Source organism: Ochotona curzoniae, unplaced genomic scaffold (genome assembly GCF_017591425.1).
Source record: "Ochotona curzoniae isolate NIBS_2020 unplaced genomic scaffold, NIBS_Ocur_1.0 contig_2469, whole genome shotgun sequence".
Taxonomy (NCBI): Eukaryota; Metazoa; Chordata; class Mammalia; order Lagomorpha; family Ochotonidae; genus Ochotona; species Ochotona curzoniae.
This window is the reverse complement of record NW_024465471.1, coordinates 1554032-1568537: the sequence shown is the minus strand read 5'-3', so window position 1 is coordinate 1568537 and position 14506 is coordinate 1554032. Positions and strand designations below refer to the sequence as shown.

The 14506-nt window shown below is 39.3% G+C and overlaps 1 protein-coding gene across 3 annotated transcripts in view; it reads left to right on the top strand.

The window, feature by feature from the left end:
* TMLHE (trimethyllysine hydroxylase, epsilon) overlaps nt 1–14506 on the top strand; it is a 64337-nt gene that overhangs the window by 28161 nt on the left and 21670 nt on the right. For all 3 annotated transcript variants that reach the window (XM_040974672.1, XM_040974673.1, XM_040974674.1), the window contains exons 4-5: nt 10165–10444; nt 12126–12245. In XM_040974672.1, the coding sequence (XP_040830606.1) occupies nt 10165–10444; nt 12126–12245 (400 nt within the window). The remainder of the gene's footprint in view (nt 1–10164; nt 10445–12125; nt 12246–14506) is intronic.

Sequence of the window (14506 nt, the reverse complement as noted above, 5' to 3'; positions counted from 1 at the left end):
TATTCTAATGGCTAAAGTCCTCGCTTTGTGCATACTGGCATCCTGTGTGGGCACCAGTTCTAATTCTGGTGACCCTGCTTCCCATCTGGCTCCCTACTTGTGGTCTAGGAAAGCAGTTGAGCATGGCCAAAGGCCTTGGGACCCTGCACCCATGTGGGAGACCCAAAGGAGGCTCCTGGCTCCTGGCTTCAGATCGGCTCAGTGCTGGCCATTGTGGCCACTTGGGGAGTGGATCATCAGATGGAGGATCTTCCTCTCTACCTCTCCTCCTCTCTGTGTATCTGCCTTTCTAATAAAAATTTTTTTAAAAAGAAGTGCCTATTCAGATGTTATACCCACTATTTTCTCATTTTTTTAAAGCTTTATTTTATTTTATTTTGAAAGGCAGATTTTTACAAGAAAGAAAGAAAAACAAAGAGAGATCTTCCATTCGCTGGTTCACTTCCCAAATGGCTGCAATGGCCAGATCTAAGCAATCCAAAGTCATGAGCCAGGAGCTTCTTGTGAGTCTCTCATGTAGGTGCAGGGGCCAAGAACTTGAATCATGCCCCTCTGCTTTTCCAGGCCATAATCAGGAAGTTGGATCATAACTGGAGCAGCCAAGTCACAAACCAGTAACCATATGTCTTGTCCATTATTTAATCTGGTTGTTTCATATTCTTTTTGTTATTGAGTTATTGTAAAGTATGGATATTTTGCCCTTTGTTTTAAAAATGTATATATAGGGCCTAGCATGATAGCCTAATGGCTAAAGTCGTTGCCTTGCATGCACTGGGATCCCAGCCAGTTCATATCCCGGCTGCTCTACTTCCCTTCTAACTTCCTGTTTGTTGCTTGGAAAAGCAGTGGAGGACGGCCCAAAGCCTTGGAATGCTGTGCCCATGTGGAAGACCCAAAAGAAATTCTTGGCTCCTGGCTTTGGATCAGCTTAACTCTGGCCGTTATGGCCACTTGGGGAGTGAACCAGCAGATGGAAGATATTCCTCTCTGTCTCTTTTCTGTCTAGATAGCTGCCTTTCCAATAAAAACATAAATCTTTAAAAATGTATATATAGAGAGCATGATGTTGGCATAGGGTGAGGACATGTTAAAGCAGATGGAAAAGGATTATCAGAGAAGCAGAGAGGGCATGATCCCAGGTTATAGGAGTGGGCAGGCCAGTGACAAAGAGACACCAGGGGCCCTGTGGACATGGAGAAGCAGCAGACAGCAGAGTGGTGCTGCAGCAGATACTCCAGCAGCAATCAGAGGAGGTCACCGGGAACACAGGAGGTGAACAACTCATAGAGTTGTGAGTCCTGGTGATTTTTTAATCCAATTATGAGCCAAAGCAGAATGGTGGAGCACTTGTATATGCATCTGGGAGCAGGGTGGATTTCATGGCTCAGCCCTCCACCACATTAGACACCATTTTGAGTATTGCAGCAAAGCCCCTGGGATATAACAATGAGCTGTGCATGTACTAAGCCATGAGAGAACTCACTTCCAACTCAATGCATTGCACTGGTCCCACCAGGAAAATAATACCAAATTGGCTTCCCATGGTTCTATCCCAAATAGATCTAATTTGCCCCTAGTCCTAGCTGCTAGCAGATTCTGGCAAGAAGAAGAAGAAAAAAAAAGAAGAAGAAGAAAAGAACCCTATGTACTGCCAACAGGAACAGGACTGCTTTAAAGTGATCCACTTTAAAGACACAGCTGTTATCTCCTTAATCCTGGGTACTGCTGGAACCATGAATAGGAGAAAGGCTGAGCAAACAATAGTGCAGCCATGAAACAGGATCACAGGGGATAGAGAGATATAATCTGGGTACCCCAGCTGCAGAGACCACAGCAGAGCACAGCACAGGAGTCCAGAACTGAAACTCACTGGAGGGAATGGCACAAGTGACACAAACAGAACTGGGCATTGAACAGGATCAGCAAATTTGATCTGTAGACCTGTGGATGGCACAGGTTAAACACTGTCCCCAAGAAGAAGAATCTGCTAATCTGAGTTGCAAAGGCTAAGGGCAAAAGAAACACAAGCACCACAAAAGAGGTTACTGATGCCTCCTGACAAAGGAGCAAAACGATATCTCAGTCTCAGAATTAGCTGATGAGGCATTGAGGATCTACATGATAAAGAATTTTTTAAATCCATTATAAAGTTTCATAAAACCAACAAGAAACAGATGCATAAGTACAAGTAATATGGTACACAGGAAATAGCAGCACTGAAACAAAATAAAACTGAATTATTAGGAGTAAAGAGTACAATAGAGTAAATAAAAATTTAATGGAAAGTCTTAATAATAAAATGAATGAGACAGAAGAATTTCAAAGCTAGGAAACTCCTCCTGTGAAAACATACAATCAGAATGTGGAAGAGGAACTGAGTAAAGCTAAGAAAGCCATCCAAGAATTAAGTGATACCGTAAAAGGCCATAAGCTTATAGGAGTTCTTGAGGGTATTAAAAAAGAGAAGCTGGATTGAAAGATGTATTTAACAAAATAATAATTGATAACTTCCCAAACATGGAGAAAGAAAGGGGAAACAAAATGCAGGAAAAACACAGAACCCCCAAATAGACAACCAGAAATTATCCTTGCCATAGCACATCATAATCAAGCTCTTTTACGTTGAACATAAAGAAAAGTTTCTTAAATATGCATGTGATAAAAGTCAACAGAATCACATACCTGACAAAGCTTTCCTTTGTATTTGAAAATGAAATAAAATACTTGAAACACAGACAAAAACTGAGACTTTGTCTCTATACCAGAGCAGCCCTGCAAATGTTGCTTAAAGATGTGCTACAGACAGGGGAAAAAAAAAAAAGAAAGAAAGAAAGAAAGAGTAACACCCGCCATCTCTAAAGGCAAAAGTGGAGAACATCTCAATAAAATCTCTAAAATTGAGTCTGGCATGGTAGCCTAGTGGTTAAAATACTCTCCTTGAACACTGCCAGGATACCATATGGGCGCCGGTACTAATCCCAGCAAGCCCACTTCCCATCCAGCTCCCTGCTTGTGGCCTGAGAAAGCAGTAGAGGGTGACTCAAAGCCTTAGGACCAGCACCTGCACCCTGAAGAGGCTCCTGGCTTCACATTGGTTCAGCACGAGCTGTTGCATCCACTTGGGGAGTGAATCATTGGATGGAAGATCTTCCTCTTGTCTCTTCTCCTCTGTATATCTGACTTTGCAACACAAATAAATAAATCTTTTTTTTTTTAAAAAAAAATACCTCTAAAGAAATTTGAATGGAGCAACACTAAAATGACTGTAGGTATTAACCCTGAGCATAAATTGCTTAAACCATGAATCGAAAGACATAGATTAGGAGACTGGATCAAAAAACAGGACTCATCTTTTTGTTGCCTACAGGAGACACATTTCACCAACAGATATATGGAAACTGAAAGCAAAAGGATGGAAAAGGATAGTCCAGGCTAAGGGAAAAGAAAAATTAACTGATGTAGCCAATCTTATATCAGATAATATAGACTAATATGAAAAGCATTAAAAGAAATGAAGAAGAACACCACATAATGATCAAGGAATCCATTCAGCAAGAAGAAATCACCACAATAAGTGTATGCACAACAAATGCCTGAGCACCTAGCTATATGGAACAAATATTAATAGATTTAAAGGAAAAAATAGACTGTAGTACATTGATAGTGGGGTACCCTAGTACCACACTAACCTCAATGGACAGATCTGCAAGACAAAAACTCACCAAGGAAATGATAGTTCACCCAGACACAGAGCAAATGAACTTAATTGATATCTACAGAACTTTTCATCCCACAGAAACAGAATATACTTCTTTTTTTCACCAGTACATGGAACTTCCTCCAAGACTGATGACATTACAGGCCACAAAACAATCTCAGCAAATTAAAAAAAAAAAAAGAAAGAAAGAAAGAAAAGAAACCATGCTATGCATCTTCTCAGACCATTACAGAGTGAAACTGGAGACTAATGAGTCAAAACACTCCCAAAAGATATGAAAATACTTTGAAGTTGAACAACATGCTGTTAAATGAGCAATGAGTTATAGAAGAAATCAAGGAGGAAATTTAAAAATTTATTGAAATGAATGGTGGCATCAACACAACATATCAAAGCTTATGAGACACTGTTAAGGCAAAGCTAAGAGGAAAATTCATTGCCATCACTGCCTATGTCAAGAAAGTGGAAAGACACCGGATAAACAGGCCAACCATACACCTGAAGGAGTAGAAATGCAATAGTAAAATGACCCCAAGATTAACAGTATAAAAGCAATAAACAAAATAAAGGAGGAAATAAACCAAATAGAGACCAAAAGAACAATATGTCAGATCAAAGAATTGAAGAGCTGGTTCTTTGGAAAAATGAATAAAATAGACTCAATATGATCAGAGATGAAAAAGGAAATATAACAAAGGAAAACTCAGACACACATTGAATAATCAGAAAATATCACAAGCAACTACACCAACAAGTCAAGAAGCCAGGAAGACCTACAAGAAATAGAATTCTGGAGACATACAATTTACCAAAACTGAATCATGAGGTAATTAAAAATCTAAATAGACCTATAAGTAGGACAGAGATTAAATCAGTAATTAAATCCCTCCCAATAACGAAAAGCCAAGAACCAGAAGGCTTCACAGCTGAATTCCACCAAACATTTCAAGAGCATACCTTAATCCTCCACAAGCTATTCAAAATAATAGAAAGCGAAGCAGTCCTTCCAAACTCTATGAAGCCAATATCACCTTAATACCAAAGCCAGTTAGAGATACAACAGGGAAAGAACTACAGATTGATATCACTGATGAACATAGATGCAAAAATCATCAAACAAAATACTAGCCAACAGGATCCAACAGCGCATTAGATAAATCATTCACATGGACCAGGAGGGATTTATTACTGGCATGCAGGGTTAGTTTAACAAATGCAAATTTAAAAATGTGATACACGACTTCAACAAATTGAAGAATCAAAACCATTGGGTCACCTCAATAAATGCACAGAAGACATTTGATAAAACTCAGGATGACATCATGATAAAAAACCCTAAGCAACATAAGCATAGAAGGAATGTTCTAAATAAGAAAAAAAGAAATTAAAGGAATTCAGATTGGAAAGGAAGCAAATTATGCCTGTTTGGAGATAATATGATTCTACACATTGAAAAGCCAAAAGACTCGATAAAAAACTATTGGAACTCATAAGAGAGTTTGGAAAGTAGTAGGATAGAAAGTTGATTAACGGGCCCGGCGCGGTGGCGCAAGTGGTTAAAGGTCCTCGCCTTGCACGCCCGGGATCCCATATGGGCGCCGGTTCTAATCCCGGCAGCCCCGCTTCCCTTCCAGCTCCCTGCTTGTGGCCTGGGAAAGCAGTCGAGGACAGCCCAAAGCTTTGGGACCCTGCACCCGCGTGGGAGACCCGGAAGAGGCTCCTGGCTTCGGATCGGCATAGTATCGGCCCGTTGCGCTCACTTGGGGAGTGAATCATCGGACGGAAGATCTTGCTCTCTGTCTCTCCTCTCTGTATATCCGCCTTTCCAATGAAAAAATAATAAAAATAAATCTTTAAAAAAAAAAAAGAAAGTTGATTAACATAAATCGATAACCCTAATATACACAATTCTATGGCTTCAACCCTTATGGATGGGTACTGCAGCCTAGCCCATCCAGGCATGGGCCCAGGGCCAGCTTTTATGTGTGCAAACAGGCAATGGGCAGTGCTACTTAGCTTAGCCCAGGTATCCCACATGGGCAGGTGCCTTGGCCCGGCCCAGACATGCCCTTTGGTTTCCTGCTTCTATACTAGTCTGTCTCAGCTCCCTTGTACTATGTATGAGTGCAGTGGTTCAGTCTGTGGAAGACTCCAGAAATCATTCCTTCTCTGTCAAACTTACCCTCAGCTACTGCCAATCCAAATTGTTCCAAAACCTCTTCCCTGGGCAGTCTGCAGCTCCCCTGCCTAGGGGCCAGGGTAATATGTCTCAGTCTGGAGTTCCCCACTATCTCCATATATCTCTAAAAAATAGAATAGATAGCTATGCTGGCACACTAGTATAATTATCACACATTTGGTATTAACAGGACTCAAACTGTCTGCCAGCTATTAGCTACTTTTCTCCCAGCAATGTAACACTTGCCTAGGTATAGGACAACCCAGGCAATTGCCTACTATCTAGGGCTCAATATTATTTTGGATAAATGTATTGTCTTCTGTGGCTCTATATTAATTTTACAATTAAAAAGTTTCTGCCTAGAGTGCCACGGGTATTTTAATAGGGCTTTCACTGAATCTGTAGTTTGCTTAAGATAGTATGGGTATTTTAATATTAATTGCCATAATTCATAAACATGAGATAAAATGGGAAGAATCATTTCACTGAATCATGGTCACTGAAATAATGAAGACAATGTGTTATCAATGAAGAGTTTGATAAATAGAACAATAGAATAAATAGAGAACCTAGAAATAGATTCACAGAAATATAGTTGACTGATCTTTGGGAAAAATCCATTTAATGAAAGAAGGATAGTCTTTACAATGGTTGGTTTGGGTATATTAGACATCCATAGAAGGAGAAAACAAATCCCAAACCAAGTTTTTTTTTTTACATTTTATTATTATTATTATCATTTTATGATACAGTTCCATAGGCTCCTGGGATTTCCCTTATCCCAGCACCAATTCCCTCCACCCCCGCCTAGTTCCTCTACATCATTACTATAGTTCTTCATACACAGTCATATGCCCATCATTGTGAGCATGGACAATGACAGAGAGTCCAGCATCCTATTGTCAAGATATAGTAAACAGTTTCATTGGGAGTCCATCTTTGTCTGGAAGTAGAGAGGCATACTACATTGTATCCTCACGTCTGGATGTTAGTCTCTGTTTCACAGCTACTGCACATCCCCTCAAATGAAAAGTCATAATTCAAAATCAACAATAGAAAGAAAAATAGAGATTTGCAACACCATGAAGTAGAATCACATGTTACTAGATATGACAGTCTCCATTAGCAGCTACTATACTTCCCCTTAAATGAAGAGCCACAAAACAAAATCAACATCAGGAAGAAAAAAGAAATTAACAACACCATGAAGTTAAATAACATGCTACTAAATGACTAATGTGTAGCTGAAGAAATGAAAATCAAGAACCTTCTTGAAGAAAATGATGCTGCTCTATGATCTATGAGTCATTGAATGATAATTAGAAGTGTTTTGAAGAGATGAAACAAACAGAAAACATCAAATCCCATGAGATATAGTTTCCACTGATTTTTGTTGGTGAAGTGTGTCTCTTCTAGACAATTAATACATGAGTTTTGTTTTTTAATCCTGTCTACTAATCTATGGTGTTTGCGCTTAAGCCATTTACATTCAGGGTTAATATGTATGGGTGGTACTTTGGTCCTGTCATTTTAGGAATGGGTTGTTCATTGATTTAGTCTTCTGTTGTCATTTTCCTGGGATGTTCTTCCCGTTTGCCTTTGGTTTTGTTTGGTGCTATTACTCTTCTCTGTCAAGAGAACATCTTGAAGTATCATTTGTAGGCCAGGTTTGAAAGAGGCAAATTCTTCTAATGTTTCTTAACTGTGGAAGAATTTTATTTCATTATCAAAGACAAAGGAAAGCTTTGCTGGGTATGTTATCATGGGCCAACAGGTTTTTTTGCTTTTAGAATCTGGAATATGTCACTCCATTCTCTTCTTGCCTGTAGAGTTTCCTATGAGAGGTCTCCTGTGAGCTTAATTGGCATTCATTTATATGTCAATTGATTCTTTTTTAATATGCATATTTAAGGATCTTTTCCTTATGTTCAATTGAAGAGAGCTTGATGATCATGTGTGGTGGTGAAGATCACTTTTGATCAAGCCTGTTGGGAGTTCTGTGCCCCTCCTGGATCTTGTTTCCCAATTCTTTCTCTACATTAGGGAAAATTTCCTTTATTATTTCATTAAATATATCTGTAAAGCCAGTTTCTGTTTCTGCATCCTCTGGGACTCCCATAGCTCTTATGTTTTTAGCCTCTTAATAGTGTCTTTCAATTCTTGAATTTTTTTTTTTTTACCTGATCCAGTTCTGCTTCCAGATTTTGGTTTGCTTCTCCCTGATGACAGGAAATATCTTCCAATTCTGAGATTCTTTTTTCTGCCTCCTTCATTCTGCTTTGGAGACTCTCCACTGTACTTTTAATTTGCTCTACTGTGTTCTTCATTTATGATATATCAGCCTTGATTTGCTTTATTGCTTCCTTAAATTCTTTGAACTCTTGTATTTGTTTCTCATTGTTGATCAGAAGCTTTAAAATGAGTTTTCTGAATCCTGTATCCCCCCTTTTCTCGATGTCTTCCTCAGTTAACTCTGAGGTTGGCACAGGGTTTTGCTGCTTTGCAGGGGAGTCTTCAGTAATATTCATTGTGCCTTTGTCTCTTCTTTTGCTCTTGGTCATTGTACTTCTGGTTAGCAGATTCTTCTCCTTGGGGCAGGTTTCTAAGCTGTGTCACCCACAGGTCTGCAGTTCAGTTTTACTGATTGCAGTTGGTACACAGTTCTTTGCTTGCAGCCACTTGTGCCACAATCTCCAGCGGGTTCCAGGTCTGGGTTCTTATGTTAGATTTCCACCACGATCTCCATAGCCCCAGCTCCTGGCTCACCACTCTCCACCTCCTGTGATACCATGCTGAGGCTGCAACTTTTATCTGTACAAACTTTCTCCCACTTCCAGTTGGAGCAGGTTCCAGGATTAGGGAGACATCAGGTGTCCTATATAGCTAGGTTGTTGGTGGTGTTTATCTTGCCGGAACCTGTTTGCCGTTAGGTCTGGGTGCCACATGGACCTATTTTGACCCATACAATGCCACAGTCGGTATTTTCTTGTGGGACCAGTGCAATCCACTGAACTTAGTGAGTTCTCGTGAGATCAGCACATGCGCAGTTCACTGTTGTCCCCTGCAGTCCTAAAGCTTTTGCCACAGTGTACAAAAGGCACCTGATGTGCCACTACTAAAATTCTTGATCTGCTGGCTGTCAGGTCTGAGGGCTACCCAGACCTGTCTTGGGTGGAACCTGTAGAATGCCACGTTGATGAGTTCACTGAGTCAGAAATGAGTTCACTCCGAGCTCAGTTTATGCTCAGTCCTTTCCCTTGCCTTTCCCTCCTTACGCAAAATGGCACCCAATTCAGCTCTAGGGGGCTGACTGGGCTGTGAAATCCACCTGTTCTCGCACTGCCCATCTGGGATCTGTTGCTCTGTCTCTGCTCCTGGTCAAATCAAACGGACCAGCATAATGGACAGTTCTTTGTCTGGGTTCACCTCTGGAGCTCCTAGTGAAAGTCCCTTCCCACCTGGTTGCTGGTGGAGTTTTGGCTGCTGGTGGAGTTCAGATCTCTATTAACTGAATGCTGCTGGGGTATCAGTCACTGCAACATCACACCGTTGTGTCCGTTGCCTTCCTGTGTCTGTCAGTCTCCAGGTACCCCTCTGCTGTTGTTCTGTCCTCTCCTATTTCCTGGAATATGTCCTCTCTGCTTCATCCTGATTAAATGTTTCTCCATCCATTTAAACATGTCCTTACCCTATTCTGCCATCTTGATTCTCCCCAACCTAGTTTTAGACCTTATACCTCAAAATAGATAAAAGACTGAAATGTAAGACATAAAAGTATAAAACCTCTACAAAAGTATACAGGAGGGCATCTGCAGTTCCTGAAGGAGACAAGGACTAAATAGCTTTCAACTCAATATAATAAATAAACAATCCAACTGAAAATGAATGAAAGACATGCAGACACTTGATTAAATAGTATGTACAAAAGTTCCTTCTGACTCAAACATTCTGAATTCTTATTTAGATGGAACTTATTTAGATGGAACATAGGATGGGGCAAGCAGAGAGAATATTGAGTAGGGTAAAATGTTACTGAATTATCATTGTTTGGTGATTTGATGAAAGTTCCAGAAAGTCGTTTACTGTTTAGCTATAATTCCATAAACTAATTCACTTTGTAGGGGGATTTACTTATTTAATATCACTTAAGTCACAGGTACTCCAATGTTAGTAATGCTCTAGGCACATGTTTTTTTCATAAACAATACGAAACTGAGATAGCATTTTAGCCAATCATCATTTTAATGTCTTTTTTTCCCCTTAAAAGGGCCAGATGGTCATGTGACAAGATATGATTTGGATTGGCTGGTGAGAAACAGCTATGAAGGGCAGAAGCAGAAGGTTATTCAGCCTAGAATATTATGGAATGCTGAAATCTACCAACAAGCTCAAGTCCCATCTGTGGATTTCCAAAGTTTTTTAGAAACTAATGAGGGACTGAAGAAGTTTCTGCAAAACTTTCTTCTCTATGGAATTGCATTTGTAGAGAACGTCCCTCCCACTCAAGAACACACAGCAAGGTTGGCAGAAAGGATCAGTTTGATCAGGTAATTAATTAGTTTTCTGAAATCTGCAACTATTTTCTACTGGATTAAGATCAATAAAGAAATGTAGTAAGTATGAAAGATTATGATCTCCCTCGTTTACAAACCAGAATATTTTGTAATTTGAATAAAGGGATTTTCTCTTTTAGTGCTTTATTTGAGTATTAGATTTATCTCTAATGTATGTTAAATATGATGAAGTCATGGACATCTTTTTCTAGCCCAAGAATCCTCACAGTGAGAAGTGCTATTGTACATGAGCAAGAGCACTGAAGATGAATAAAGACAACCGGGTAGTATTCCAAGCTGTAGCATAAGTTATATGAGCATAAACTAATGCATTACACACATACTTGCACACACCTTCAGTCCCCTCTCCTCTACTGGTTTCTATCTGTTCAAAAGAGAACTAAATAAGGTAGTATACAAGGATCATCCAGGCTTGATTCTCTGTGATGGCTAACACTTGAGTCAGTGACTGGTTGTTACTAATGCTGCCTTATACCCTTGTATATCATTTAACCAACAAATTCAAATCCACTAGTTTTTGAAGGTCATTACACTTTTGTCCCCTGTTCTAGTGATGAGGCACCTGACTCTCAGATATCCCAAGTATCTTTCCCAGGGTTGTTCTGCTAGTAAGAAGTAGAACTGGAATTCAAATAAGTTCTGGTTTCCTGTTTCTAAGAACAGTATTCTTTTTATTCCCATTCTGCATTTCTAGGTGGTATATAGATTGATCATGTTGTGGTGTTAAAATGTGATTTAAATTTACTTTACTATAATTAGTACTTTCCTTTTACTTATAAGACCCAGATATAGTTCTTTATGTAGTAATACAGTATGCTATGTCATTTACTATATGTTAATGTGACATAAGTCAGCAGCACTTGTGAGTCATTCTGTTTGAAACACAGTTTGAGAACTTTCAAGTAAAAGAAACTGTGCTTATAAGAAAGAAGTTGAAAAGGCATTAGCAATTTTTGTTCCAATGATAGTTCATTGTCTATTTGGATTTGGAGGACTCAGAAAAAATGAACTCGGTATTGCAGTTAAACTGTTTCTGAAGGCTAAAGTATTGCCTTCAGTCAGATCTGAGAGCCCCCTAGGACAATAATTACAAAATTAAAATATGTAATATATACATCAAGAATGGATGTATCAATGATAATATCTCACATCTCAGCAAGTAGTTTATAATATAAAAACTATTCCTCTCTTTCTTATTTCTCTGTGGCCAGAAGATGAATCTATATTTTCCATTCTATTTCTCATTAAGAATATGGTAGCTCTTCAGTCACCCTTGAAAGTTGGTGTGGCCAAGATATTTAACACCATTATTGAAAGAATGTTAGTAACTAACTATAATTTACAAATAAAACAACAATAAAGGCTTTAAAAATCACTGGTAGAAACAAATACGTTATCTTTTGCTATAAAAGGAAGAGGAGCACAAGGAAAAACTTTGAATGTTAACACTGTTAAAAGTGAGCTTATAGAAAGGTAGAATAACACCCAAAGCCTTCAGAATACATTATACTTCCAGGTTTCCCATAAACTTCCTAGAATATTACTTGGTAACAGATTTGTTATGAATAATTACAGAAGTTACTGGAAAGAGCTTTGAAGGACAAGTATGATTACTTCCAAAAGCTAATAGATCTTACTTTATTTCATTTGACAGAGAAACAATCTATGGGAGGATGTGGCATTTCACTTCAGACTTCTCCAGAGGTGATACTGCATACACCAAGCTGGCTCTGGATCGGCACACTGACACTACCTATTTTCAAGAGCCCTGTGGGTAGGTGAAGTAGACTTTCTAGAGTCTTCACATGTGGTGATCTTGAAAGATTTTTAAGTCATTTTTCAATCTGTTTGAACCCAAATCACTTTTGCTGTTGCAGATTTATATGATTGTTTTTGCTCTCGCTCTAAAGATGTAATCATCTTGAAATATCCTAGCTCAGTCTTCTTCATATTCCTGGGAATAAAAAATGTGAAGTGATTGAAAACTGTTCTTATTTCATAAGTGGAGTCCTGGTTTTGCTAAAATAAATTTTTCTCAAAGTAATTTTTTAAACATTTATTTTTATTGGAAAGTCAGATATTAAGGAGAGGAGGAGAGACAGAGAGGAAGATGTTTTGTCCAATGATTCACTCCCCAAGTAATAACAATGGCTGGAGCTGAGCCTTTCCAAAGAAAGGAGCCTCTTCCAGGTCTCCCACGTAGGTGCAGGGTCCCAAGGCTTTAGGCTGTCCTTGATTGCTTTCCCAGGCCACAGGCAGGGAGCTGGATGGGAAGTGGGACTCAAGCCAGGATTAAGAACTGGGACCATATGTGATCCAAGTGCATTCAGGCGAGGACTTTAGCCACTAGGCTACTGTGCCGGGCCCTCGCAAGGTAATTTTAACTTGCTTTGAACGTACTGGGGAATTTGCAGTTTTCTTGCATGTAGTTATTATCATATTGCAAATGTGATTGCTTTACATATTGTATTAAGAAGATTTAAAATAAAATTTGTGAAGAGATAGAGAAGAAAAAAATGCAAAATAACCTTTTTCACACAGAATGAGAAATAATGAGACAAATATGGTATATAGCATACTTAACTTTTGTGCTTCCAGAAATTCAACTGGATGTTATAAACCTGTGGTGATCCCTGCAATGCTGCATCCTCATTTTAGAGGACATAGAAGGAAGAAAGAGTAAAATCAATGGGAAGCATCTGCATAGGAGTTCAGGTTCAAATACTCTTTATGACCAGCACCAGAGATAAGAAACTGCTTTTAAACTAACCCTTTCAAATAAATGGCAAGGACGGCACCTGTGAGAGATCAAAATGGCAGAATAGAGTAAGCACACGTTTAAACGAATGGAGAAACATTTAATCAGGATGAAGCAGAGAGGACATATTCCAGAAAACAGGAGAGGACAGAACAACAGCAGAAGGGTACCTGGAGACTGACAGACATGGGAAAGCAATGGTGTGGTGTTGCAGTGATTGATACTCAAGCAGCATTCAGCTAATGGCGATCTGTACATTTAAGGATCTTTTCCTTATGTTCAATTGAAGAGAGCTTGATGATCATGTGTGGTGGTGAAGATCACTTTTGATCAAGCCTGTTGGGAGTTCTGTGCCCCTCCTGGATCTTGTTTCCCAATTCTTTCTCTACATTAGGGAAAATTTCCTTTATTATTTCATTAAATATATCTGTAAAGCCAGTTTCTGTTTCTGCATCCTCTGGGACTCCCATAGCTCTTATGTTTTTAGCCTCTTAATAGTGTCTTTCAATTCTTGAATTTTTTTTTTTTACCTGATCCAGTTCTGCTTCCAGATTTTGGTTTGCTTCTCCCTGATGACAGGAAATATCTTCCAATTCTGAGATTCTTTTTTCTGCCTCCTTCATTCTGCTTTGGAGACTCTCCACTGTACTTTTAATTTGCTCTACTGTGTTCTTCATTTATGATATATCAGCCTTGATTTGCTTTATTGCTTCCTTAAATTCTTTGAACTCTTGTATTTGTTTCTCATTGTTGATCAGAAGCTTTAAAATGAGTTTTCTGAATCCTGTATCCCCCCTTTTCTCGATGTCTTCCTCAGTTAACTCTGAGGTTGGCACAGGGTTTTGCTGCTTTGCAGGGGAGTCTTCAGTAATATTCATTGTGCCTTTGTCTCTTCTTTTGCTCTTGGTCATTGTACTTCTGGTTAGCAGATTCTTCTCCTTGGGGCAGGTTTCTAAGCTGTGTCACCCACAGGTCTGCAGTTCAGTTTTACTCATTGCAGTTGGTACACAACTCTTTGCTTGCAGCCAATTGTGCCACGCCCTCCAGCGAATTCCAGGTGTGGGTTCTTATGTTAGATTTCCACCACGATCTCCATAGCCCCAGCTCCTGGCTCACCACTCTCCACCTCCTGTGATACCATGCTGAGGCTGCAACTTTTATCTGTACAAACTTTCTCCCACTTCCAGTTGGAGCAGGTTCCAGGATTAGGGAGACATCAGGTGTCCTATATAGCTAGGTTGTTGGTGGTGTTTATCTTGCCGGAACCTGTTTGCCGT